The sequence below is a fragment of the Anolis sagrei genome, chromosome 1 (genome assembly GCF_037176765.1).
Source record: "Anolis sagrei isolate rAnoSag1 chromosome 1, rAnoSag1.mat, whole genome shotgun sequence".
NCBI lineage: Eukaryota > Metazoa > Chordata > Lepidosauria > Squamata > Dactyloidae > Anolis > Anolis sagrei.
In genome coordinates this window covers 71,005,517-71,033,335 of record NC_090021.1, presented here as the reverse complement: position 1 = coordinate 71,033,335, position 27,819 = coordinate 71,005,517, and the positions used below count along the sequence as shown (strand labels likewise).

The following is a 27,819-nucleotide window of genomic DNA, read 5'->3' as shown; positions in this document are numbered from 1 at the left end:
ATATTATTTCTGATTCAGTCATGTATGAAGGGTGACCTGTAAGAAAAATTGGGTTTCTTACAGCTTTTCTGATTCTGATTTTCCATTCTACTTGTAACAGCATTCAAAAAAGAAATAAATCTATAAAAGACTGTAGTAATCCCCACATTAATGGAACCTCTTTTGGTAAGAGAGGGGGAAATGTTATGTTTCAAGAAAGCAATAGAAACCCACCCTACATGTATGTGTGTGGGAGCGATCTCTCATGATGGGGTTGTGATATTTAGACCACCCACATCTAAATACCTCTGCCTTTTCAACTTCTGGATATACTAATGTATAAGTCTAATGATTTTAGATCAAAAAAGAAATCCCCTAAACCAGAGCATTTTATCCATGGGTCAATGTGAGAATTATACTTTAATTCTTATTTTTTTAAGTAACTTTCCCCATCTCTCAGTAGAATGGTGAAAGGTGAGAGCTTAGTCGGTCCAGGAGCACATAAAAGGAGAACCAAGTTCCCCTGCTCTCACCACCATTTCTCCACTTTTGCCCTTTTTAAATGCCTATATAGGGAAATGGTGAAGGCCAGCCCTCTGAGGTGGAGCTAGTGTTTTCTACTCTGCTTGGAATTATTCTTATTTGCTATAGAGCAGTAATTCTATGGAGCCACCCGTGACACAGTGAGTTAAATCACCGAGCTGCTAGACTTGTTGACCATGGAGCATCATAAGCTTCTGCTGTCAGCCCCAGCTTCTGCCAACCTAGCAGTTCACAAACATGCAAATGTGAGTACATCAATAGGTACCACTCCAGTGGGGAAGATAATGGCACTCCATACAGTCATGATGATCACATGACCTTGGAGGTGTCGACAGACAACGCCAGCTCTTCGGCTTAGAAATGGAGATGAGCACCATCCTCCAAAGTTGGACAGAACTGGACTTAATGTCAGGGGAAAACCTTTACTTAGTCATTTTATACCAAATAAGAGTGATTCCAATGAGAGTATTTCTGTAACAAATTCTATGACAAATAAGAGTGATTCCAATGAGAGTTGAAAGCACTCGTTCCACCTCAGAGGGCTGGCCTCCACCATTTCCCTATACAGGGATGTACTTTTGTATTTCAGACAAGTTTGGGCGTCAAAATTATGGCTTTTGATATCCATGGGCCATATCAAAAGCCATAATTTAGACCCCCAAACCTGCCTTAAATTTATACACAAGTACATGCAGTAATTCTATAAGAAGTAAAGTAAATTGGAGCTTAGTCTATCTTGGGGGAATCAAAAAGAAGCTTCCAATCCCCTTTACTTCTCTGCCATGACACAAACTTCTGGTCTTTTTGAATGTCTAGGCAGAGAAAATGGCAGCAGGAGCAGCTGGTATCCTGAGGCGGCACTGATGTCATATCAAAATTCATAATTTTGGCTCCATAATCCTGTCCTCAATGTATGCATGAATATATGGTACCTAGCAGGTAGTTGTAGAAGTCAGAAATGTAACTTATCCTTCCTACAAGGCAAGAGCCATGAAGCTGGCTGTGCACTCAGGGGGTGTTTGTAGATAGCCAGCTGAGTTGTGAGATTAGAACACAAACAGCTACTACAAAACACCAGCTAAGAAGATACAAAAGCTGAAAAGAGGATTTTTTTTAAAAGCAATTACTTGGGTAATTTACTACAAAGACTCCCACTGTTGAAGAAATTTGGTAGGACTAAAATGGCAAAAAGATATTTGTTACATTAGTCACTAGTTTACTTGTTCCTTTTTCTTAGGGAGGAACCCCTCCAGACTGGGGAGGGGATTATGCATTCTCAGTGCCTCTCAAATGCCTATACTGCATTGAACTTAACATAACTTGAAAGTGTTGCTTGATACAGCCCACACACCAAAAAGCAAATCATTCTGATTCATCATGTTGCTTTTCTAATGTAACTTCATCTAACCTTTCTACCCCAAAAAATAACTCACTGCAGTTAACTAGGTTCCTTCCAGCTCACTTCCAGCTCAACAATCAACACACCAGAACTAATGTTAGCTCTACCCCTTCCTGCTGTATATTTTGAGTTTTCTCAGCATTTGATGTCTCCTACATGACTTACTTCCTTCTTACTCTTTAGTCTATGGAGAAATCACTCCACACAAAATCTTTACTGGTTTAAAAAGAAAATACCCAAGTCATGTAATTTTTTCGGTTCCTCCTTTAACATGCCAAGCTGGATGGAACCAGTTTCCCTATTCCTTCTCTACTATTGTAGCTAGTTGATGTGATGTCGTGACCTGGCAATATAACTAAACTTTGTAGTTTGGAAGATGACAAAACACATATACAAGATAATGACATGATTCTTCCAAAGTGTCAAAATCCATGCTTTAGATCATGGATTCTCAAACTTATTCAGCCGCAGAGCCCTTTTTGAAGCAAAAGTTTCTTGTGGAGCCCCAATAAATGTTTATATATTATATATTATATAACGTATATATATCAGGCATGGACCAACCTTTTGACCAACATAAACTTAAAAGTATTTCAGTGGAAGACCCCAGAGGCCATCTAGTCCAGCCCCCTTTTGCAATGCAGGAAAAGCACAATCAAAGCACCTCCAACAGATGGCCATTCAGCCTTTGCAATAATAATAATAATAATAATAATAATAATAACCCAGGGGCCATCCAGTCCTGCCCCCTTCTGCCATGCAGGAAAAGCACAATCAAAGCACCCCCAACCGATGGCCATCTAGCCTTTGTAAATAATAATAATAATAATAATAATAATAATAATAATAATAAACCCCAGGGGTCATCCAGTCTAACCTCCTTCTGCCAGAAGCAGAGAGAGGGAAGAGTGAGAAAGAGGAGGAAAAACTTGGAGGGGAGGAGAGAATTGCAGAGACCTTCATTAAGCTTTGTGGAACCGCAAGGGCTCTGAGGAGCACACATTGAGAACCCCTGCTTTAAGTTAACTGAGACTATAACTATACAGATAACTTCTAAATCCTGACCCAATTGTACAAAAAAACATGGTAAAATATCTTTCAATAAATATTTTCCAATAAACTGTTAACATCTCTTTAAAAGGATAGGGAACTTGTGTCTTCTAGGGCTTTTTGCATTACAGAACCCATTATCATTTTGACTAAGGCTAGTGGGAACTGGGGTCAAACAACAGCTAAAAATCACTATTTTCCAGTCCTGCATTTAGGCAAAACCAAATAAATAAAACAAGCTTTTAGAAAGGAGTTCATATTTAAGCAGTAGACCACTGATAAATACTTGTTACAGTATACTATCTCCCAAAATGATACTTTGAATTTCTCAAAGAAACATTTGCAGATGTAACTTTTTGAGATTTGTATTAAAATGTATTCATATTTTTGGTTTACAAACCACAACTTTGAAAAGTTTGGCTGTGGAGATTTCTTAACAGTTCCAAGATCCTATCTGTTCTTGGAAGCCAAGCAGAGGCTACATCTACACTGCAGAATTAATGCAATTTGACACTACTTGAATTGTCATGGCTCAATACAATAGAATCATGGGGATTGTGGTTTTACAAGATTTTTAAGCCTGATCTGCCAAATAGCGTTGGTACCTCACCAAACTATAGCTCCCACAATTCAACAGCAATGAGTCACAGCAATTCAAGTGGTATCAAACTGCATTGGCTCTATAGTGTTGATCGGATATGGGCAAACTTGGGCCCTCCAGGTGTTTTGGATGCCAACTCCCACAATTCCTAACAGCCTCAGGCCCTTTCTTGAGGGAGGGGGAAAGGATGGGGCCTGAGGCTGTTAGGAATTATGGGAGTTGGAATCCAAAATACCTGGAGAGCCAAAGTTTGTCCATGCCTAGTGTAGATGGACCAATGTCAACCCTCCTTAGAACTTGGATGGGCTACTGTGAAGAAACAGGCAAACCACCTCTAAATATACCTTGCTTAAGAAAACCCTGTGGAATATATGAGTTGTCATAACTTGACAGCGACTTGAAGGCATATACACACACTGTCCGATAAATAGCCTTTCCAAGCTTAAATGGAGACACATATTCACCTTGTAAGCGGTCTCCTGTTTTGGGGTGATATTTCTTATTTTCTTTTTTAAAAGCCCAATCTTCCCTTCCTGAAAGGAATTCAGATAATCTATTGTTGACTATGAAGCAAACATGTACTCTCTTTGAAAGATACAGCTTTCATATTCTGAAAGATTTTCAAGGAGGGGGAGGCTATGAGATAATGGCTGAAATGCAGCATAACTGTGCTGACTCTTTTCACAGGACACAGTAATAGCATTTTGATTCCAATTTAACTGTCATAGTTTCACCCTGCAGAATCCTGAGGAATGCCATTTGGGGTGACCATTCTACTAACTGAGAATTCTAAATGCACCATAAAATTACAAATTCCAGGATTTGTAAAGTGGAAGCATAGCTCTGTTTTTATAGCATAGATGGGACATCTACCTCTTTTTAATAATTTCTTCAGACTTTTGCTGGAAAGATTCATAAATATGTATTTGTGGTAAACACATGGTTTGGATTTTATTATGCCAAGTTGGTTCCATATATTTATGAAGTTTGGATTTCTAACTGAATTGTACATAGGCTTCCTGTAATGTTTTTATATTCAAGCCAAACATGGAATTAGTTTTATTGCAGAAAAATATTCTCAAGTAAAAAGGTGCAGAAAAAAATACTACTCGGAGGTTAATAAAGGAACATACCTTCTTCATTCTTTTTATTGGCTTGGTCATTAGAGACAGCGAGGCCAAGTTTGCTTAGCCACCTGAAATTCAAAAAACAGGATCGTATGCTTATGGAATGGAATATCCCAGCTATGAACAAACACGCTTCTACAAAATACCTATAATCACCTTCCCCTGGTGGCACAATGGGTGCCACCAGGATTGCTAACTGAAAGGTCGGCAGTTTGAATCTGGGGAGCAGGGTGAGCTCCCATCTATCAGCTCCAGCTTCTCATACGGGAACATGAGAGAAGCCTCCCACAGGATGGTAAAACATCTGGCTGTCCCCTGGGCAACGTCCTTGCAGATGGCCAATTCTCTCACACCAGAAGCCACTTGCAGTTTCTCAAGTGGCTCCTGAAATTAAAAAAGATCTCCTGCTAGCCTTATCTAACATTGTAATGAACTTAGTCAAACCAAACAAATAAGTACCATGTTGATTAGAAATATTCACCATAATAAGAATGGTTGGATACATTTATTGATACTTCTTCCTCCTGTTATATGTTGGTCATCTCAGCATAAACTACCAAAAATGTGGGACACTTGCATATGCTACTTGCAATTAATGCACATAGGGCAAGCTGCTTTCAGTTTATGATCCAGTATAGCAAGAATCCTTCGATCAGTTTTACATATTATGGTGACATTAAGCATTATAACTCAGATAATGATGTTACCATAAAAAATTTACTATAGCAACAGCGATCGACTTTTGGAAGCTCAGGCAAAGGAGGAGGAAAAGATGCTTTCCCAAGGGGTGAAGTGTGAAGGAAATTGGCTTTTCAGTTGTGAATATAATTTTCACTGTGTCATCAGAATTCAGAATTATTAATTATTTGGACTCCAGCTCCTAGAATTCTCCCCAACCAGAATAGCCTTGTTCAAGGTGGCAAAGAGCCTGAGTTTCAGAAGACAAGCTGAAGGAGAAAGGTTTCATCAACATCAAAATGTGATGAAGAAGTGCCTTTTTTAAAGTACACCATTATAGCACTTTAATGCTACTTTAACTGGGGTTTGCAGTTTATGGAAAGGGATTTAGAAGATTTTGCCAGAGAGCTGTAGTGCCTTGCTAAACTAAAAATCTCAGGATTACAAAGGACACAAACAAAGTTGCGTTAAATCAGTATTATTTCTAGTGCCCACCACTGAGCACCAATGGAAAGATGACCATGCAAGGCAGGGGGACTTTAACCTCTTCCTCTGTTCTCACTACTGAGAACAGAAGTAGAAAACAGAGAGTTATTTGTGAGTGATCCCTGCCCACTTTGAATGTGACCTGATTCACTTTAGAATTTTGTCTCTGCCATCTAATGTTATGCAGTGCCTAAAAAAGTAACTCGGGTGCAGGAAAATGTTCTCAATCTGTGTATTCATATCTCTGATAACAATGGAAACAGTAAACAGCTCTAGTTAGGCAAAAGGTAGTAATCATGATTGGACATTTGCTATTGCTTACCTATTCATTTCCTCTCCATTTTCTGCTGCAAAATAAAATGTCTTGATGTGTGGATGGATGATCTTCATAGCGCTTGAGGAGGGAAATAAAAGCATATATTTATATAGGAGGAATATTTTAACTTGTCCTTCTTGAGCTCAGAAAAGGAAGTAGAAAGGGAAGGCTGTCTAAAGTTAGTGAGCTGTCAACACTGAGAAACATTACTTTTTTCTTGGAGAAAAATCAAGCCAGAGACTGGTGCATTTTCATGGATTAGCCATTACAGTTTAGGCTATAATAAATCACATCTTAATTTCTTCTAATATACTCTACACTCATAGAGTCTATAGGGGCTGCAGTGGCACAATGGGTTAAACCCTTGTGTTGCTGGACTTCTGACCTGAAGGTTGGCAGTTCAAATCTACAAGACGGGGTGAGCTCCCGCAGTTAGCCCTAGCTCTCACCAACCTAGCATTTCGAAAACATGGAAATGTGAGTAGATATAGGTACCACTTCATTGGGAAAGGGCAAAAAGACACTCCATAAACTCATGCTTGCCACATGACCAGGAGGTGTCTACAGGCGCAGGCCCCTTGGCCTGGAAATGGAGAAAGAATGCCTCCCCCAAAGCTGGAGATGAGTACCATCTCCAAGCCGGAAATGAAAGAAGTCTTTGCCTTCGTCTGTGTATTTGTCTCATTGTATGTCATTTGCAACAAGGCATTGAATGTTTGCCTGTGTTTGTGTAGATACTGAAATCCACTCTGAGTCCCCTCGGGGAGAAGGACAGAATATAAATAAAGCGTATTATTATTATTATTAAAGTCATTTTCACATTACACAGTTTTAATACAACTCTAGAGCTGTTGCTGCATCCTGTGGGATCTTGTGATTTGTAGTTTTGTTAGATACATTATTAGAATTCTTGGAATTACAATTCTCTGAATTTAAAGTTCTCTAAATTACAGATTTTATGAGATGCAATCATGACAACTGAATTGGAGGTATGATGCAAATAAGGGCACAATGTGGGGGGAAAAAGCATCAGACTGAAATGTAAATTTGTGTAGCAAAGAAGCAGAGGCAGGGTTTTTCTCTCATACCTGCTGGGAAGTATTACATAGACACATGGAGAAAAGAGAATGTTGGACAAGGTGGACATGCTGTTATGACCCAGATAGAGCTTGGAAAAGCTATTTTTTGGACACAGCTTCCAAAATCTTCCTGTCAATTATTATGAATGCTGGGATAATTTTAGAGTTGTGGCCTAAAAAAGTAACTTTCACAAGCTTGCTTTGTTCACATGTTTCTGTTTTTTTTTCAATTTTGGGTAGAATTATTTACTTACTGCTTTTTCTTGCATTCTGTTGCTCGTTCCACTGTGAAATTGGGAAGACTGAGGAATCCTTCAGCTTTTTCTGCCTAAAATGACATAAAAGCCATCAATATGGAATTCTGGCACATGATTTATTGAGAACTAGACACTAGAAATGGACTGAACCTACCACACTTTATCAATTAAATACATGTTGAGTAGGTGATACATTTAAGGATGCTGCCTTGATAAGCATATTTAAATAGTCTGCATACTTTTACTCTCTTCCATCTCCAAACAGAATTCAGACTATGTGACTTGCCACTTCCCCTGCATTCCTTTCAAAGATTCCCTAACTCATATTTATTTTTTCATAAAGCTTACTGACGAAGTAGAAGACACACTGCCTTGACCTGCTGTTGCTATGTTACGTTTCCCTGCATTTCTGAGCAACTCAAGATTTTGTTCAATGATGAGCACACTTTTTGCTTCATAAAAAGATGACCTGCTATTGCATAAAAGCCTATGAAACAAGCAAGACAATGTGAAGACGAAGCAGAGCTCCTTTGAACTGTCTCTTCCCCCTCAGATGCATCTGTGCATTGTCTCCATACACAAAGCAATCTCTGTTTTTAACCTGAGCAGTACATTCAGTAAGTTGAGTGGGGAAGGGACTGTCCCAAAGCCCACACAAAAGGTAAATGTCAGCCAACCCCCACATTCCTAACACTGCAGGTGCTGTGCGACAAAACTTTGTCTTTAGAGGAAGCTTCTAAACTTTTAAACTCAGGCTGAATATAGTGACTTGAAGAAGACTGAAATTTGTGAACAGAAATATTGGCTTTCCATATTCATAGAGGAAAGAAGAGATGGGGATAATTGGGAGATTCCCAAAGAGAGAACAAGGTCAAATCCTCCAGAATTTTACAGATGGTAACTGGAACACATGCAGCCAAGCAACATCAATTGACTTACGCATTGTAGCCATCAGCCTTATCCTTACAATTTGATTCCCCTTAGCTATATCTATTTGGTTTTGTTTTGATACTATTTTATTGTGTTATGTACACCCTGAGTCCTTTTGGGGAGATGGAGGTGGGGTATAAAAATAAAGTTATTATTGTTGTTATTATTATTTTACTGACACAAAAACACAGTATGTCACAGCAAACGAGATCTATATGCTGGATTTTGTATCACAAAATCAAGTCAAACACTTCCCAAGCGTCTAGGACTGTGTGATGTATTTTTTAATAATGCGCACAGATCCAAGTAAGGTGGCCTTTTGTAGTTGACAGATTGCGATTTTGTCAATGTTCATTGTTTCCAAATGCCGGCTGAGGTCTTTTGATTATTATTATTATTATTATTATATTATTATTATTATTCTGACACAAAAGCACAGTATGTCACAGCAAACGAGATCAATATGCTGGATTTGTATCACAAAATCACAAGATGATGATGATGATGATGATGTTGATGATGATGATGATTATTATTATTATTATTGTACCAGCCGCTCACCCGTGCCCAGAAATTGATCATTATTGCAGGTTTATTGGTTGCTGGTTGATGTTTGCTTTTATATTGTTATAATGTTGTTTTATTTTGTTTATGTTGTTGATGATTTTAATGTGTTTTATTTTAACTATGTTGATCAGGCTTGTCCCCATATAAGCCGCCCTGAGTCCCCTTGGGGAGATGGAGGAGGGGTACAAATTATTATCATCATCATCATCATCATCATCATCATCATCATCATCATCATTGTGTGGTCAAGATGGCAAAAGTTATTAATGAGAAAGTACACACAATCATCTGTCCAGTTTCCAGCAACACGGCAACAGAAATGTTATCTATCTGGAAACTCAATCTCATCCCTAACATCAATATCTGGAAGTGAAGCCCAAACTATGGCTTCAGTTCAAAGCACTCAGACTACCCAGGTGTCTTTTGCTGAAGGACCTGACTCACACTCTGGGGTCATTTGTGAACTTGTACTTCACCTCTTTCCAACACATAATGGCAGTGGGGAAAACACTTTACCTTGTTGATAAAAAAAAAAAACCCTTGTATCGCTATTTGTGTGTTCAGGTTGTTTAAGTTCAAGTCCTTTTTTAGTATTGAGTTCAAGGAGATGTGGTCATTCAGCTGAGGAAAAAAATCACCCTTTGCCACCATGTGATTATAAGGTGAGAAACAAGGGGATTTACTGCATATTTGCAAAAGCAAAAATAAAAAAAATGTATCAGATGCCTCAATTTGCAAGATTGCTTTCATTTTAGTTTTAAAAAAATCCTTCAACTTTACAACAAGGAGAGAGGATCTAGAAAAAGGCAAGGGGATTTATAAAAGTGCACAAGGGAGGGGTAACTTAGGTAAGCATGTAATTACCAAAGCCTTATCCTACCTCTTCAGTCCCAATGGATATATTTCCTGAATAAGTCTACATAAAATTGCACTTCACACTGCATCTCTGTGAGAGGTCATGAAGACTCCAATGTCAATGTGACCAGCTCAAGAAACTTTCCTACCTGAGATGAAAGACAACATTTCAAGCTTTTCTGTTTGTCTCTCTGGGCCCTTCCACACTGCACAGATAGAGCACTATGGTTCAGTTTTAATTGCATTCTATGGAATCCTGGGGTTTATAGTTTGGTGAGGCACTAAAGCTCTCTAGCTGAGCATTGTAAATCCCCCCCCCCCCCAGCTACATACTGGTGAAGAATGCAACCGTGGCAGTTGAAGTGGAATCATAGCATTTTAATTATGTAGTGTGAAAGGCTCATCACTTCCATATTGGTATGGGGGCATTCCATACATTCTAATGTATGTCCTTATCTCAGAAAGCTAAGGCCAAGTCAGGCTTTTGAAACACAATTTTATCCTTCCTTTTTAGTTTATATCCTAATGGTTCTTTGTACCTAATGGTAAGACTGGTACTGACTCTCCAACTCCTGATCTTTGGAGACTTTGCTGGTCAATTTTGCAAATGAAGAGTAACTGAGAGGCTTAGAATCTCATGATTATCCATGAACAAGACAATCAACCCAAACCTTCTCCTCTAAAACTCAAAGGAAAACCAAGTCTAAATATGATCTTATTTTTGGTTTAGTAACACACTCTTATGTTGGGGACTTAAGGTTCCAATAGAATGGTGAAACTTCACCTGCACACTCCAAAAATTTCTTCTAGAGCATGAAAGTGGAGAAACCCCTTCTAAAAGGTGATAGTCTTCCCCATCACTATGCTAAAATCAGTTCAGATTCAAAGCGATCGCAATCCTGATTCTTGTATCCAAGCAAGAGAAAAACACTGAAGAACATTTTAAAAATCTACACTGAAATGAGTCAAAGCTTATTCAGTTAAGCTTTATTATTCCACACTGACCAACCAAATGACTATGGGAAGCCTATAAAGAGAACATCACTATCTCAGTTCCCAAAATGGTTTCGAATCCACTGACTGAATCCACAGTATCATTTATGAGTATCTAAAACTTTTCCACAAGCAAAGTAATCTTTTCCCCTCTCTCAAAAAATGAAATCTTAATTCTTTTCTAAGGCCCCATCTAAACTGCCATATAATGCAGTTTAAGAATGCAGTTTAACTGCACTGAACTGGATTATATGAGTCTAAACTGCCACATAATGCAGTTCAATGCAATTAAACTGCATTCTGAAACTGGCAATGTAGATGGGACCTAAGACATACCATATTAGACTGATCAAGGAAACATTTATCTAACAGAACACTCCATATAGCTTCCTTTGGGGGCTCTTTCAGAGATAAACCCCTTCCTTGACTGGTTTGTTACCTTGGATCCACATTATTAACTGAAATGGGCAAGGGTCAAAAATGCAAGTGTACAAAAACCCTGAGCACATACTAGAGTGTTCTAAAGATCTATCATTTTAACCAAGGAATGACTGGGGCTCTGTAGGAGAGGCCATCTTTGAGTGATGTTGACTACTGCAAAATTATCTATGTTTTCCAGAAATGTAGTATGGCCATAACATGATATCCTCCACTTTTAGCTAGGAAATGCAAAGACAATGGTGACAGCAAATATACTTTTTTAAGAACATAAGTCTCAGAATCCCCCCAGCAGGATGGACACTGACAGTTGTGGAATTGTGCTCCCTCGTTCTCCTACCCAATTAATGCTTTCAAGTTTAGTGTGATAATCTATAATTGCTTTGATGTATGGCAGTAAAAAAATCCTTCTATAATCCTACCGACACTCTCTCCACTGATGAACTGAAAGCCAAAAAAGAGGGATAGGAGGACTGTCAGCTAAATAAGAAGCCCTAAACTTCTTTCATGAGCTCTAAACTTCTTTCAGCCAGTCTGAAAGAAATACAATTCACTTTTAGTTTGCTTATGCTTTCTTACCTTATCACTGTCAGTATAGCTTATATGTTAAATTTAGGGGATGCTTTTTAAAAAGAAAAGAAAACTGAGAACTGAAGTAACTCCTCCCTCTCACCGTCTTACTTTTATCTTTCCCCCTGCAAAAGAGACCTTACAAACTTGCACATTCTCAAATTTTACATCCAGGCATTATCCTTGGGAAACAAAATTTTGCTTCAGCAATGTAAATAAAGAAGTTAACATGCTTACCAACTGACTGCTGTACCAATACAATGATGAAGCCTTCAGGACACACCAGAACTTTTTCCATTTGTTGCCAATGAAGCCTCCTTTTTCTTTTTTCTTGTACAGCCATCCCTGACAATCAGCTAGTCCTAAGTCCTTACATGAGATCCTTCGACGGCTCATGCCACAAATTTCTGGGAAATTAAGGATACATACCAGTTTAAAGAAACAATGGAGACGGCTGTATTTTTCCTTCTAAATGATAAGCAAAGCTAAATCAGCCCAAACTGAGCCTTTACAAAATCTATAATGACAGCAAGCATAACACACATAAAGAGAATCAGATACTAAGATGATAACAGGAATCATAGGCACATTAAGGTATATCTTGCAAATTTATTAGAAATGTATCTTTTTGTGGCACAGACAAAACACACTGGCAATTAATTCAGCCAAACACACATTCTTTTCTCTTGTCTCCCACTCACTCACCATTATTGACCTACCAAAACAGCTTAGTCCAAATGAAGAGCATGTCATGGTGATTCTACACCCTCCCCTTCAAATCAAAGGCAAATGAAAATGAAGTTCCCACCGCCAAATAAACAACACTCCACTTCTTATGAGCTATACAAAACACACTGAACAAAAAGGGGAACAAAAGATCTCATTACCTTGGTTTTTCTTCCTTGTCTTCTGACGCAAAGGAACCTGCAAGAAATGCAGGAAGGAAAGGGAAGAGGAAATTTCAGATTGTGTTGCAACACTTGTAGAAAGGGGAGGGGGAGGTCTCCACTGACAGAAGGAGGAGAGAGGAGGAGGAGACGATGATGGTGGGCATCACTTAGCAGAGAATGCAGAATGGAATCTTTCAAACAAACACAGATACAGCTAATGGGGTAACAAGTAGCTGAAGCAGAAAATGCTGTAATGAAAATTGATTCATCTGAAGCTCCAGGACAGAAATTGCAGCCAATCTTTTTGTACCTCTGTCACTCAAGCTTCCTGTTTTTCTACCCACAAACAGCTCTTTCGTATAAGAGTAGTACATGAAGTTTAAAGCAATTGAACAACCACAAGCGAAAGCTAGCAATGAAGCTTCGGCCACTCAAAAGTTACTCAAAAAGTGAGATTGTGTTCATTTGGTGCCCATACAATTATTCTTAACCCTTGCATTACTCTGTGCTCACTATCATAAAAAAAAAAAACAAGTGGAGAGAGAACCCAAGAATCAAAGGTAAGAGAAAAGAGTTGCTGCATAACTGATGCAATCCCACTGGAATTAATGAAGCTAAAGTATCCAATCACATATTAAATCAGCCCCCTCCTGTCCTTCAGTAGTATGGTGAAGAACTGGTTTTGGGAGCAAGCCTTTGGGGCAGTGCAATGAGGCAATAATAGAATGGTGTCCTGAAATGGTTTTTAAGCAACTGATTTTAAAGTGGATATAAGTGATTTTAATGTTTGTTTTTATTTATAGTTTTATGTCCCAGCATTGAATGTTTGCCATATATATGTTGTGCTCCGCCCTGAGTCCCCTGCAGGGTGAGAAGGGCAGAATATAAATAAACAAACAAACAAATAAATATGTTGACCAGGTAGGGATATAGCCTTTGAGCCCTGGTAGCGGAACATCTGAATGGTTCCCAATGGAAATGGTTGTGCTTAGAGCAGTGGTTCTCAACCTGTATGTCCCCAGATGTTTTGTCCTACAAGTCCCAGAAATCCCAGCCAGTTTACCAGCTTTTAAGATTTCTGAGAGTTGAAGGCCAAAACATCTAGGGACCCACAGGTTGAGAACCACTGCTCTAAGACATATATGCAAACACACCTTTAAAAAAACACACTCCTTACAAAAAAGCTATCAGAGTAGACCAGAGACAACATAATGCATACTTCAGCTTCACAAACAAAAGAAGAAAGAGGTACTGTCTAAAGAAGGCAGGAAAAACAACCCTGATAAAGTCAAACACTTGGAGGAAAGAATCAGTATAGAGTAAGTATGAATGTATCCATGGATTCTGTATCCAAGCATCCCACTTTCCTTGGCTTCAACTATTTCTTAAAAAATCTAAAAAGCAAACCATGATTTTGCCATTTCATATAAGGGACACACTATTCCTACAAAACTGAATACAAAAGAACTTGATTTAGAAACCAATCCCCAGTGGATACTTTGGGCCCGTTGTAGCTACCTTTTGATGTGATATCTCTTGGTTGTCTCAAAGAATCCCGCCCATTCTTGTGTAATTTCCTGAATACCCTTCTCCCCTGAAGATAGCTTTGAGTTCCAGGGAAACTTGTAAGCTGTCTTTCACTCAGTTAGTGCTGCAAATTAATAATGAGAATCATTCCATCCTTGTGTCACATACAATTTATTTATTTTATTTATTTGCTACATTTATATACCACCCCTCTCAACCCGCAGGTGACTCATATAAGACACATCTGTATCCCCTACCCCTTTCCAGGCCATTTGTATTGCAAAAAAGAGAGAAAATATATAGATAGATATATACAATAATTTCAAATAATTCCAAGACCAAAGATCTCAATGAGCTGTGAATCCTCAATAAAAAGCCTCATTCACATATATCTTGTTCCACAAAACCCAATCTGGAAACTACCAGTGACATTCTGGTGACTTTTGAATTCTTTAAAAGCAGTTCGGTGTTTTGCAAACACATGTCTTCTGAGTGTTTTGGACTTCATCTCCCAGAATTCAAGATCATTAGCCAAGTCAATGAGGTTTCTAAGAATTAAAGTCCAAAACACCCAAAGGATTAAAGTTTGGGAATCCCTGAGTTAGACTAATAGTTTGAGGGAATTCTAATACAATTCTCAGCCTTCCTGGAGTTGACCATTGTTCCCCTGCAACAAAACGTATATGTCACCCTAAAACTTACATCAGAGATGAGACTCATTCCATTCATATGTCACATCTGCAGGGTGAAAAACCCTACAAATGCTCTGCAAAAGGGTATAAAAAGGAGACTTTTATATCAAAGTATTAGTATGGAAAAGAAGTGCATTTCCAAACTGTGGTGCCATTTTTGAAAAGTCCCCGTGTCTACCCCAGTCATTTGTTATTTCAAATGAATGAAGACTGGGGATTCCAGTGAAGATCTGAAGACAGGAGTGGAAAAAAGTAATTATGACCACAGTTTAAATCAGAATTTTTCATTCTTAACTGAGATGGGGGTTGCAATGAATCCCCAATCTTTTTGTGCAAATGGATTCTAGTGAATCCCCAATCTTTTTGTGTATATCTAGCCATGTCTATTACTAAGTATGTCCTGTTGCAAGCAATGAAGCTTACAAATAAGTGGGACTTACTTCCAAGTAACTGTAGCTTAGCAACCTCATCAGAGGTGTTATGCTTTTCAGAGGGGCATAGGGAAACGGTGCCCCACATCCCACATTGCCTGACTCCAGCTAAGGGTATTCAGATGGAGGGAACTGTGAACATGCATAGTGCATGTGGCTTCTTCCCATGCATTGCAATGGCAACACGGGAGCCCTCCTTCATCCTCGTAGCCAGCGCAGCATCATGTAATGGGAGCTGGCCGGCTCAGTGGATGGCCAGGGCTAAATTGGCACATGCCTTGAAATTTAGCCCCTTGTGACAAGGTTTAATTTCAAGAAAAAATGACCTCACAACCTCTGAGGATGCCTGCCATAGATGTGGGTGAAACGTCAAGCGAGAATGCTTCTGGAGTATTGAGCTTACTAATTCAGGAACCCATTCATATTGTGTTGCCATACAGCCCAGAGAACTCAAAGCAACCCAGACATCATCTCTGTCTCAAAACCTATGTCAAAAGGGCAACCCTGCATCACCATCATCCTGCTGGTGAGTAATCATGCTTTGTCATTGCATATGATTTAAAATTTGCAACATCATGGCAGGAAATGATCCATTTTACTCAATGTGAAATAAAATTATTCTTCCATTTCACTGTCCTACATGTACTTTAGTTTTGAGAAGGAATGAGGATATTGTCCCTATTAGACTTCCATCTCAAAATGAAATGTTTCTATAATCCCAACGTTTCTAGAATTACAGAGAGACTGAACAGTGCTTAAACCTAAAACAGGCATTTTAGATTTAAACAACTGGGGTAAAAACAACAGGATGAGGATGATGATAGCAAACATACATCTGCTGTATTCCCATTCTGAATTTTGTCTGACACTTTTCTGTGTATTTCTTATTAATTTTTGACACAATCTAATTTACAGTCAAAGTGGTATGAGTAGTAAAAGAGAGAAAGAGAAGTACATGGAAAAGGAAGAAGTTGTGTAAGTATTGCACAGTAGGACTCTGACATCCTTTTAAAAAGCCTGATAGTTATACAAAATAGAAGCAACACATTTTATCATTACAGATCTAACTAAATAATCCTGCTAAAATTACTATTCCCATTGCTCAAAAATCCATAAATGATCTTCAACCTTTCAAAAATATCTTCAATTGGCATTTCCTTTAGGATTTCTTTTGCCATTTGGGTCAATTCAGCAACCATAACAATCCATTGTTCCATCATTTACTGTCTGTTTTTTAATTCATAATGCCTAATGGAACCATTTCTGTTAATATAAATCTGGACCAATAACTTTTCACCTTCCTACAGGTCCATCACATATGAAAAAATAGCCCTCCTTGTCTGATATCCCCAACATTGTTTGAAACATTATGGGGCATTTTGACAGTTTTTTGGGGTTAAATATCATCTTTACATCAAGCTGAACAGACTTTTTTAAAATCACTGCTCAAATATCCTAATTTTTTCCATCCATACATCTGAGCATCATGCCCAAAACTAAGGTCCACCTTATCATATACATTTTAGAGGTCTGTCTTCTGTCTCTAAGTTTCAAAGGCCATTGATAAACCTTTCCACTACATGGGCATCATCTTTGCAGAACTCTAAATAAAATTCATTTTTTTCTGCTTTAATTCCATCTTGCATATCAGAAAACCAATTCAGATCTTTGACTCCCTTAACATACTTAATAGGCCTGGGTAACAACGGAAAAATTTGTTTCTAAAATCGATTCGTTTTTTGGGGGGTTTTGCGTTTCGATATTTAAAATAATTACAAAATTTTCCTTTTAAAAAGTTCGATATTTATGAAATTTTGTAAATGGTAAAAAAATAACGAATCGATTTTCGAAACAATAACGAATCGATTCGTTAATGGCGGACGCGACCGCGAAATACGCTAAAAAACCTCCAAAAACTTCTGAAGCTTCCCTCTCCCTCTGTTGTTGACTGTTGGTGTGATATTATAATTTTTTTTCACTAATTAAACCATAAAACTGGCCCAGACATGCAGAAATAATAACAAAACGACCTCAGAACAATAACGAAACGAATACAATAATGAAATACGAAGCATTTACAAAACGTCTTTAAAAATTCGTTTTTTAAAAAAAAATGCTCCAGAATGGTTCGTTATCGCTTCGTAATCAACAAAATTAACGAATTATTAACAAATTACGAATTAACGAAACGAAACCGCCCAGCCCTAATACTTAACATCTCTTTTGATGTAAATATCCTGCTATCCTGTTCAAAGTACATAAGATCATCATAAAGCATCCATCTCTAATTTTTAACTTATTTTTTCCATTTAAAGGGGTTCTTGCCGAGAGGTGACGTATATTATCTTCCAGAAAAACCTCCATTTATACTTATACCAAACTCATAGACAAGCCTTTTTAATGTGATAATTTTAAAATTCAGCAAATGCCTTGACTTTATCATACCAATGTTCACCATGCCAACCAATCTGAAATTATGGCCTTCAAGTTCCAACAGTCTTGGATCTCTAAGCAATATCAATTCTTTCAAAGCAACAGGCGTTCTAATACAATTTGACATTAGGGACTCATAAGCCATCCTTTTCTTTAGCATGATCCTGCCCTTTTCTTTGAATACCTAACTACACCTCTAAATAGCCAACTGAAGATTTAGGATATTGCAATGCTAGAAATCTGAGAGCTAAAGAAAAAGCTTCATTGGGAAGGAAGTGCTCATATTTGGAGGGAGGAATACCCTCTCACATAGTATACACTCCTTTATGCATGGTTACTCATAGAGCTCAAGGCAGCATATATAGATAATGAAAACCAAATACATTAAAATAATACAAGATATTCAATGATGAGAAGAGTAACTTTTCCACCATATAAAATTGATTAATAGGAAATGCCTGGCTTTAACTTAAAAGAACACTGGGTCAGCGCCAGATGTACATGTTCTATGAAAGCCTTAAAAGATCAGAACACACCAAATATCCTTCTCTTCCTCTACATGTGTATAGTAGACATCTGATAAAGCTGGAACAGGAACGAGAGCATCTTAATGCATGAACAGGTAGCACTCTTTGAGGTATTAGGACTAAAAACGTATGCACTAGTACCTAGATTCAGCCCTAAATAGGCCACCAGTGTAGTTTATATAGATAAGAGTAGGAAACATGTCTTCTCCGCTGCTTGTCCCAAGCTCCTATCACCACTGAATTTTCACAGCAAGCAAAACATCTAAAAGTTAGCTTTAAAACAAAGCAGCACTGAGTGGACACACATTGATTTCAAAATTATTTGTTCACCCAGGATACTTTTGAGAGCTTTAACCAACTAGAAAACCCAACTGAGATGCAGTAATGATGGAAGATATGGCCTCATGGGAGATGGACACTCAGTGAATCAGCCAAGAGATTAGCAATTGAATTATATGCTAATGGGAGGTTTTAAGTTATATTGAGGAGCTCTCCCACATAGTATCCATTACAATGTACAGGCTTTTGGACAGCATGAATCATTATGGTCATGGAAGCCCTTTCCAAGAAAGGATGCAGCTGATGAACTAGCTGAAGCTGTTAAACAGTGCTCCAAGCCAGTGAGGGCACTTCTAATGATATTGCTTTTAATGACAATAATACATCAAAAGAAGTGAAGTAGTAGCCACTGAATAATTCAATTTAATTTCTCTGAGCTATGTGAATTTATCTAATTTCCACTTCAAAGCTGTCCGGATTGGTCATCATCACTACATCCTGTGATGGTCATCACTGCATTTCGGAGACTTGATCTTCAGTATGTCTTTGGATATACCTTCCTTTCAAAAATCTGTGAATAGCTAGTCCCCATAACTTTTTGAAACATAATATAGGGATGGTTTACATAGCAGCCCTGTTTCATTTATTTCTTTTACTTCAATAAACTATCTCTGTTCTAGCAAATCTTGAACTATCCGGCACTGGAGAAACACCTGCTAAACATCTCCATATTTCTATCTTCTTTGTGGTCCAAATATTCCAAAATGGTTTAATAGTTCTGCAATAATAAAACTTACAAAATACAATAAAATCAAGTTGTAATACAATGCAATAATAAAATATTTCATTTATACTAAATATCTCAGCATGTTGTAGAAGATAGATCTTTATAAAACATCTTCAAAGACTGAAAGATTTGCCAGCTTTTTTACAATCCCACACAGACTACTTATTGCCAAGGTGATAGTCTTCATCTTTTTTTTTCCTTGAAAACCTTCTGGATGTTTCAGTGGAAATAAGAATCTCCACATGTCTAAAATGCTAAGCTTATTTTTCAAATGGGTAATAGTAATACTACCCTTTATTTAATATGAGTTTTATATACTTACAAGGTTTTTGCCATCAGCTGCCATGCACAATATTGAAATTGATGGGGAAGCTGTAAAAGAAAATATACAATTACACTTTAAATCAAAATCAATACATATTAGCAGAGTTATGCTGAAGGGAGAAGTGCATTGCTGTTACTCGTTTGGATCAACTGCCATGTGCTCTCACCCCAAGAGAGCAGAAGGCAATGTAAACAAGACCATCAGAAAATGAGATGCAGCGCAGCATCTCTGGAACCACTACAGAAGCCTCCAAACCAGGGACTGAGGATACCCACCAAGAGAACAAATAAATTAACAATGATTAAAACAACGTCTACCACAGCATTGTGTCTTTATTGCAAACAAAATACAGAATATGATACCACAATACCTTCAAACCTACTGCATATCATGTAGGACTCTTACAGCAATAGTCCCTTCAGACCAGCATTTGAAAAACAATGAAATGAACTTACTTTGGAATTTGCATTAGTAGCATTTTTTTCTTTTTAAAATGTCTACACTAAATAAAAACTAACTTAGAGTAGAACTTATTGGAGGATGCAGAGGATGGGCAGACTGGTTCTTTTACCATTATATCCATCTTAACTTCATTTATTGTTGTCTTTGAGCATCTGTCTCCTCTATACTTAAACTCTTACCAGGGAACATTTACAAAAAGTTTCTTGATGTGAGTTAACCAGGAGATGAGAGCTTGGAATTGGTTTATTCTTTTTTCTTCTATCATAAATGCATGCCTTCCTCTTCCTCTTACATGCCTTCATCTTTCAAGCTGTCCACTCCTGCCTCCATATGCAGACATATATTTTATGTCAATGCTCAACATGACATTTCCTACAGTGACATGGAGACTTCAAAAATTCAGGAAGTGGAACAAACTCATTTCAATTGAGGGGTTTTTTTTTTACTGGGATCTGGTCTTTTACAAAATATTGTTGCTGTTGTTAATTGCCATTCATTCAACTTTGACATGTGGTGACCCTATGAATGACAGCTTCCAAGTTTCCTATTCAAGACCTGTAAAGTCGAGCCTGTGGCTTCCTTGATTGAATCTATCCTCCTGCAGTACAGCCTACCTCTTTTCCTACTGTCTTCTACCTTGCAAAGCATTGTATTATTATTATCATCATCATTATTATTTTGCTGACACAAAAACACAGTATGTCACAGTAAATGAGATCTATATGCTGGATTTCGTTATCACAAAATCACAAGTTGAACACTTCCCAAGCGATGTGTTTTTGAATGATGCATGCAGATTATTATTATTATTATTTATACCCTACTTTATTTCCCCCAAGGGGACTCAAAATGGCTTGACCTAAAAGCATTAGTACAGAATTTAAAATGTATAAATATACGAAAATTTAAGCAGAATTAAACACAAACAGCAGTAAAAAAAAGCAGTTAAAATCCATCAAAACATGTTAAAAGTTAAAAACTGCTGCACCCCCTGATTAGATCTTAAACACCTTCATCTTTAAAAGCCTGCCTGTATAAAAAGGACAGCAGGAAGGGGGTCTGGTTAGGGAGTTCCAGAGTCAAGGGGCAGCCACCGAGAAGGAAGGCCCACTCTCTTGTTCCCAGCAATTGAGCTTGAGATGAAGGTGGGACAGGGAGATGGGCCTCTCCTGAAGATCTCAGGGCTCAGTCAGGTTCATACAGGGGAATGCAGCTGCCCAAATAGCCTGGACCTGAGTCATCTAGTGATCATGCCTTTTCATGATATGCCTGAAGTATGATAGCATTGTCATCTTTTTGTTCATGCGATTTATTTATTTATTTTCACTGCTCAGCTTTCACAACTACACACAGAAATCAGCAATATGAGCTAACTTGGCTATCGTAGTCAATGATATCTTGTCTAGTTTCTTCATAACTGCCCTTCTAAGTCCATCTTTTTCTGATTTCTAGACTATTGTCTCCCTTCTAGTTGATGACTGAGTGAATAAGGTAAATCTAATGGATCATGACTGCACATTGAAGATCAAGGTGAAACCATGCTTTATAAGACTGATAGCTCATGATAATAATATACTGTTATTGGCAAAATTCACTCAATGCCATCAAGTTATTTGGGACTATTGAAGCATGGTATGTTCAAAATTTAAAGATTATTTTGTGTGCATCTCTACACATTTTAGGTTCACAGCCAGTCTGCTTATAGGACTCTCTTGTTTGTTGATTGTGCAATGTGGTTCCATGGGAATATTCCAATTTGTGTTATATAATAATAATAATAATAATAATAATAATAATAATAATAATATAGGTGTATCATGAAGCACCTCAAGATTACAACCAATCCATTTAGCACTATAGCCCAAAAATTCTCATAAACTATTCTCAGTTAAGCAGCTGAAATGCTCATAGCCCCCATCCAAAGAATTAAGTAGTGCTGGATTAACACTAAGCTCCACAATCCATATTTAGGTAATTATAGAAGTGATTTGATTTTCAGAAATCATATCCTTCACAATATGACCCAGTAGGCACCCTGCAAATAAATTACTCTCATAGCTGCTCACAGCCGAGGCTATTATAGCACTCCTGGACCATTTTATTTCAGAGAAAAGTAATGCTGTGGAGGGAAACACATATGCAACAATTTTCCAAAGCAAAGAGGTTGTGGCTTAATTTGATAGTAAAAACAGGAAAAACATAATCTGCTTTTAAAAGTATGAATGTCATTGTCAAGTAGCAGCAGGAAAATATTATCATGAACTGTTTCATTTACATAATTAAAGTTACACACTAAGATGTTATGAATCAACATATCAGTTACTTTTCCACATATATTATTTATTTATTATTTAATTATTTAAAACATTTATATTCTGCCCTTCTCATCCCACAGGGGATTCAGGGCGGAGCACAACATATATACAGCAAACATTCAATGCCGGGACATAAAACCATAAATATATACAAACATTAAAATCACGTATATCCACTTTAAAATCAGTTGCTTAAAAACCACCTCAGGACACCATTCTATTATTGCCTCATTGCACTGCCCCAAAGGCTTGGTCCCACAGCCAGGTCTTCACCATCCTTCTGAAGGACAGGAGGGAGAGGGCTAATCTAATATTGTCAGGAAGGGAGTTCCACAACCAGGGGGCAATCACTGAGAAGGCCCTGTCTCTCATCCCTGCCAAACGCGCCTGTGACAGTGGAGGGACTGAGAGCAAGGCCTCCTCAGAAGATCTTAGTCTTCGTGGTGTTTCGTAAAAGGCGATGCATTCGGACAGGTAAACTGGTCCGGGGCCGTTTAGGGTTTTATAGGCCAAAGCCAGCACTTTGAATTGTACCCAGTAGCAAACAGGCAGCCAATGGAGCTGACATAACATGGGAGTTGTGTGCTCCCTGTATGCCATTTGTATAGCTTCAATGTATGTTAATTTCATGACACTGAAAGACAGCTAATACTGATATATGATTACTACATATACAACCATTGTTATAAATGTCAACTTTGGATGTTCCTTTACTTTTTTCTCTTTTAGCTATATGTGACTTAAACTATGTTTCTTTTATTCTGTAAGCTGCTTTGAGCCCCAATATAGATAAAATGATTGACTGGATAATCCAGCTATTGGTATTTACTCGCCTTTAGCTTTTAATAGACCAAAACACACACACACAGAGCACAACTCTTCAACAATATACCAAAATACCTACATCGTGGCCTTCAGCTATTGGATGCTAAAAATAAAGAGCATGTTTCTAAAACTAGATACAAACAAGGAAGTGAAAACTTAGGAGGGCGTCCTATGAAAGACTGTAAAATCAATTGTTTAGAAATTATGCATAAAATATAAACATGCCGATAGGAAACACCTTTTTCTCCATGCAAATTGTAAGAAAGATAAAAAGTTAACCAGAAAACAAGGAAATGAGACCCGAAAAACCACACAACTAAAAAGCACAAGAATAGAAGAGAGGGATATAGGAACCTATTATAAACAAAATATTGTATGTAATTATTAGTTTCCACATCCTTAACGGAAAAAGTCAAATGGGATTGCACTTCTTGGCTGAAAAAAATGAAATGTTTAATCTATGTACACTTGTAAATGTTCATGCATTCATTTACATTCTATTTACTATTCGTGATATTTATTGATTTATGCATGCACACAGTATAGTGTACTTATAATAGAACATCAGAAAACAAAGTACATAAATAAATGTCAATGGAACCCACACCGCATACAAATCATAATATAATTTTAAAAGCCTGGGAATGCTCTTTTAAAAAGAGCATTTTGTCTGACACCAATAAATGGGTAATTAGAGGTAAGGTAGGATTCCTTGGGTTAGCACTAAGACAAACAGGAGTGGCCTTGAGCAGGGAGAGTTATGAACTGAATTCTCCACCCATTTCTCTGAAGAGTTACCTTGGGAACAACATTGGATTTCATCTGGGGACCTTGGGATCTGAGAATGAGTTGGTCTCTAGTGGCCACTGCCTCATTTAATACATACCAAATTCAAGTTTAAGCTCATGTTCATGCCTTTAAACAGGTTGGCAGATCACACCAAGATTGATTGGTAATATATAATAAAAGTTGCCTATAGTTAACCCATACAGTTGTGTTGTCTCTTGATTTCACTGGTGGGAGAGCAGCTCACTGTGAAAAGCCAACTATGGACAATTGTGGTGGTGTTAGTCAGTCCCCAAATTTCTAGCTTTGCTGTTAAGTTAACATTTAAGTTGAACAGTTAGAAATCCAAGGAGAAGGACAAGCAATGTTACAGTGGAAATGTGAATACAGCAAATATAAACATTCTTGGTGTGGATTATTTTCATAGTCTCGTTTCTGCAGTGCTAGAAATTTGGGGATGGAGGGGAAAATAATTAGAAAAGATCATTCTTATTTAGGGTGTGTGTTCCTTCACCCTCCCTCCCCATTGCAGTTATACTCCTGGAAGGTGTTAAGGTTTGAACGAGTTGTCTGTTTGGGGGGAAAGTTAAAATTACTATGTTTAGAAGTCACAATAATATCAGCATTGCTAAAAATTAAAAACAGTGCTCACTTTCTCATCCCCTTTCCAACTCGAGAGAGAGAGAGAGAGAGAGAGAGAGAGAGAGAGAGAGAGAGCTTGTATCACTGCTGGTTCATGGGGCAAAAGCTGGTCCCCTTTCCTCATTGACCATTATTTCACTCCAGAAAGTACAATTCTGTTCCCACATTTCACATGTCTTATGTAAAGCCCAACTGTCAACAGAAAAGGGCAAAATGTGCAGCTATGAGTACTAGAAAATTGTGTAAGTGTGTTTGAAATGGAAATGGAGATTCTCAGAGAACATATCATTACGGTTTAGCTAGATATGGAAACATGTTTCCAGAAGAGCAAAGCAAAAAATGAATCAATGGCATTATGAGTCACTGCCTTATCCACATTGCTTGATCAGCTGCAGGGGGACCCTTTCAATGAAAGGTCTTGTCAATAAAATTTGAGTATTTTTCTCCCACAATCCTTCCCCCATGCACACATACACCCATACACATGTGCACCTGGAGAGCCATCTGTCCTGTCCCACCCCAACATTTCCTAAATACCTAGAATAAATTTGACTGGAAAATTCAAGCATGGACTAGAAAGAGAAACTATACATAGGTTAATGATAGATAATAGAGAGACAGCCATGGGCTTTTCTGTAAAGAAGTGAAATATCAAGGAATAGGTAAGTGTTTCCTTGAACCATATTTCCAATATCTTTTTAGCCACAAATTTATTATTTATTTATTTCTAGGTTTTATATACCGACCCTCTCACCTTCAAAGAGGGATTTGGACCGGTTCACAACATGTGTTAACATACAAAAAATATACAATAACAACACAATGCCACTTCATTACACGATTAAAATATCAGCACCATACACATTAAAACATTATCATCCCAGTTAAAAGAGCCAAATCGTCCGACACCATCAGAATCCCATTCATCATCCTCCTTTCATGTGGGCAAAGAATTAAATCAGTTGTCAAATGCCGCGTTCCACAACCAGATCTTTGTTAGTTTCCTGAATGTCACGAGGGAGGGGGCAGTTCTGATCTCTAATGGCAGGGAGTTCCAAAGTCGAGGGGCCACCATCGAGAAGGCCCTGTCCCTCGTCCCCACCAGCCGTGCTTGTGCAGGCGGAGGGACCGAGAGCAGGGCCCCTCCAGACGATCTTAGTGGTCTTGATGGTTCGTAGGAGAGAATACGTTCAGAGAATACGTTCGGAGAGGTAAACAGGGCCGTTCCTAGTCAAACATTCCTAGTTTGGCCAGATTAGATATAATATTTTAGTCTCAATAATGTATATGTTTCTAAAGTGACATATTTCCCTTTTTTTGGTCACTAGGATGTCATATAGTTTTAGAGACATACTTTTAACTGTTTCTGAGATGTCTTGTCTTAGAATCATAGAATCATAGAATCAAAGAGTTGGAAGAGAACTCATGGGCCATCCAACTCCAACCCCCTGCCTTGGTATGTCTTGGTATTTTATACAACCATATTACATGGTTGTTTACGACTTTCTCCATGTATGAGCAGCTTCTAGATCTGTGGCCAGTGTCAATCCCTGCAAGCTCATGAGCTTTATTATGTTCTCTATAAAAGTTTAGCTTGAAAAAAAACCAAGAGGCATGTGCATAAAGTAGGCCTGGGTAACAACGGAAAAATTTGTTTCTAAAATCGATTCGTTTTTTGGGGGTTTTTGCGTTTCGATATTTAAAATATTTACAAAATTTTCCTTTTAAAAAGTTCAATATTTACGAAATTTCGTAAATGGTAAAAAAATAACGAATCGATTTCCGAAACAATAACGAATCGATTCGTTAATGGCGGACGCGACCGCGAAATACGCTAAAAAACCTCCAAAAACTTCTGAAGCTTCCTTCTCCCTCTGTTGTTGACTGTTGGTGTGATATTATAATTTTTTTTCACTAATTAAACCATAAAACTGGCCCAGACATGCGGAAATAATAACGAAACGACCTCAGAACAATAACGAAATGAATACAATAACGAAATACGAAGCATTTACAAAACGTCTTTAAAAATTCGTTTTTTAAAAAAATTGCTCCAGAATGGTTCGTTATCGCTTCGTAATCAACAAAATTAACGAATTATTAACGAATTACGAATTAACGAAACGAAAACGCCCAGCCCTAGCATAATGATCTATGTATGATCTTGCTTTTTATAATTATTGATTCATTTCTGCTACATCTGTATTTTGCAGCAAATATTTCAACTGAATATGCCCTCGTGTGGCAAAAGATAGTATTTACTCACTTAAGAAAAAACATTTCCTTTCGGTGGAGATGTATAGTATCAGTGTAGTGGCTCTGACTCATCAGCACTCCATGCAAACAGCCTGATGTTATTTCAAATTGTATTTCAAGGCCACACCAGAATCCCAGATGTACCATAAGAGAGTATGTGAAATTGAAAAATATACCAGAAGTGTGATGTTACTGAAATACCCAGCACCAGATTTTGTCAGATCTTCAATTATTCATCTCCTTACAAGTTGCCTGGGTGCCCCATACTGACATCAGCTTCAAAAGAACCCCTTGGCTGGCTAGGAACAGTGGCAATGCAGAGGAGGTGATAGTGGCCTGTGCTGGAATTCAAACCCACACTATTCAAGTCTGCAGTCCTCAATGAGGGACAGACTAAGGGTTTCCCTTCCCCTATGTCTCCTGAATGTCAGGGTGCTTCCACACAGCCCTATATCCCAAAATATCAAGTCAGAAAATCCCACATTATCTGAGCGTGAACTCAGATAACCCCATTCAAAGCAGATATTGTGGGATTTTCTGTCTTGATATTCTGGGATATAGGGCTGTGTGGAAGGGCCCACAGTTGGAACTATATCTTTTTTTCCTCTTCTATGCTCTCATTCTGATTGGTTGTTTAAAATGGATTCTTTTCTACTGCAAGCTTTTTGAATCTGTCTTCTGCCTTTTTACTCTTTGATATGGTGAGTATGTGCTCTGTGCTTTGAGAGATCTCACTCTGCTTGTGTGTCAGAGAGACGTAAAGGTAAGGTTCCC

General features: G+C 37.9%; 1 protein-coding gene across 4 annotated transcripts in view; it reads right to left on the bottom strand.

Annotated features, from left to right (window-relative positions):
* The window catches only part of IPCEF1 (interaction protein for cytohesin exchange factors 1), a 62,250-nt gene that overhangs the window by 13,795 nt on the left and 20,636 nt on the right, over nucleotides 1-27,819 (bottom strand). For 2 of the 4 annotated variants that reach the window (XM_060753614.2, XM_060753613.2), the window contains exons 2-7: nucleotides 19,757-19,806; nucleotides 12,756-12,792; nucleotides 12,106-12,275; nucleotides 7,513-7,586; nucleotides 6,186-6,257; nucleotides 4,706-4,767 (exon numbers count right to left, since the gene is read on the bottom strand). In XM_060753614.2, the coding sequence (XP_060609597.2) occupies nucleotides 4,706-4,767; nucleotides 6,186-6,257; nucleotides 7,513-7,586; nucleotides 12,106-12,275; nucleotides 12,756-12,792; nucleotides 19,757-19,780 (439 nt within the window). In that variant the 5' untranslated portion in view covers nucleotides 19,781-19,806. Of the gene's footprint in view, nucleotides 1-4,705; nucleotides 4,768-6,185; nucleotides 6,258-7,512; nucleotides 7,587-12,105; nucleotides 12,276-12,573; nucleotides 12,717-12,755; nucleotides 12,793-19,756; nucleotides 19,807-27,819 lie in introns of those variants that run through there. The other 2 variants (XM_060753615.2, XM_060753616.2) reach the window with 2 other exon arrangements.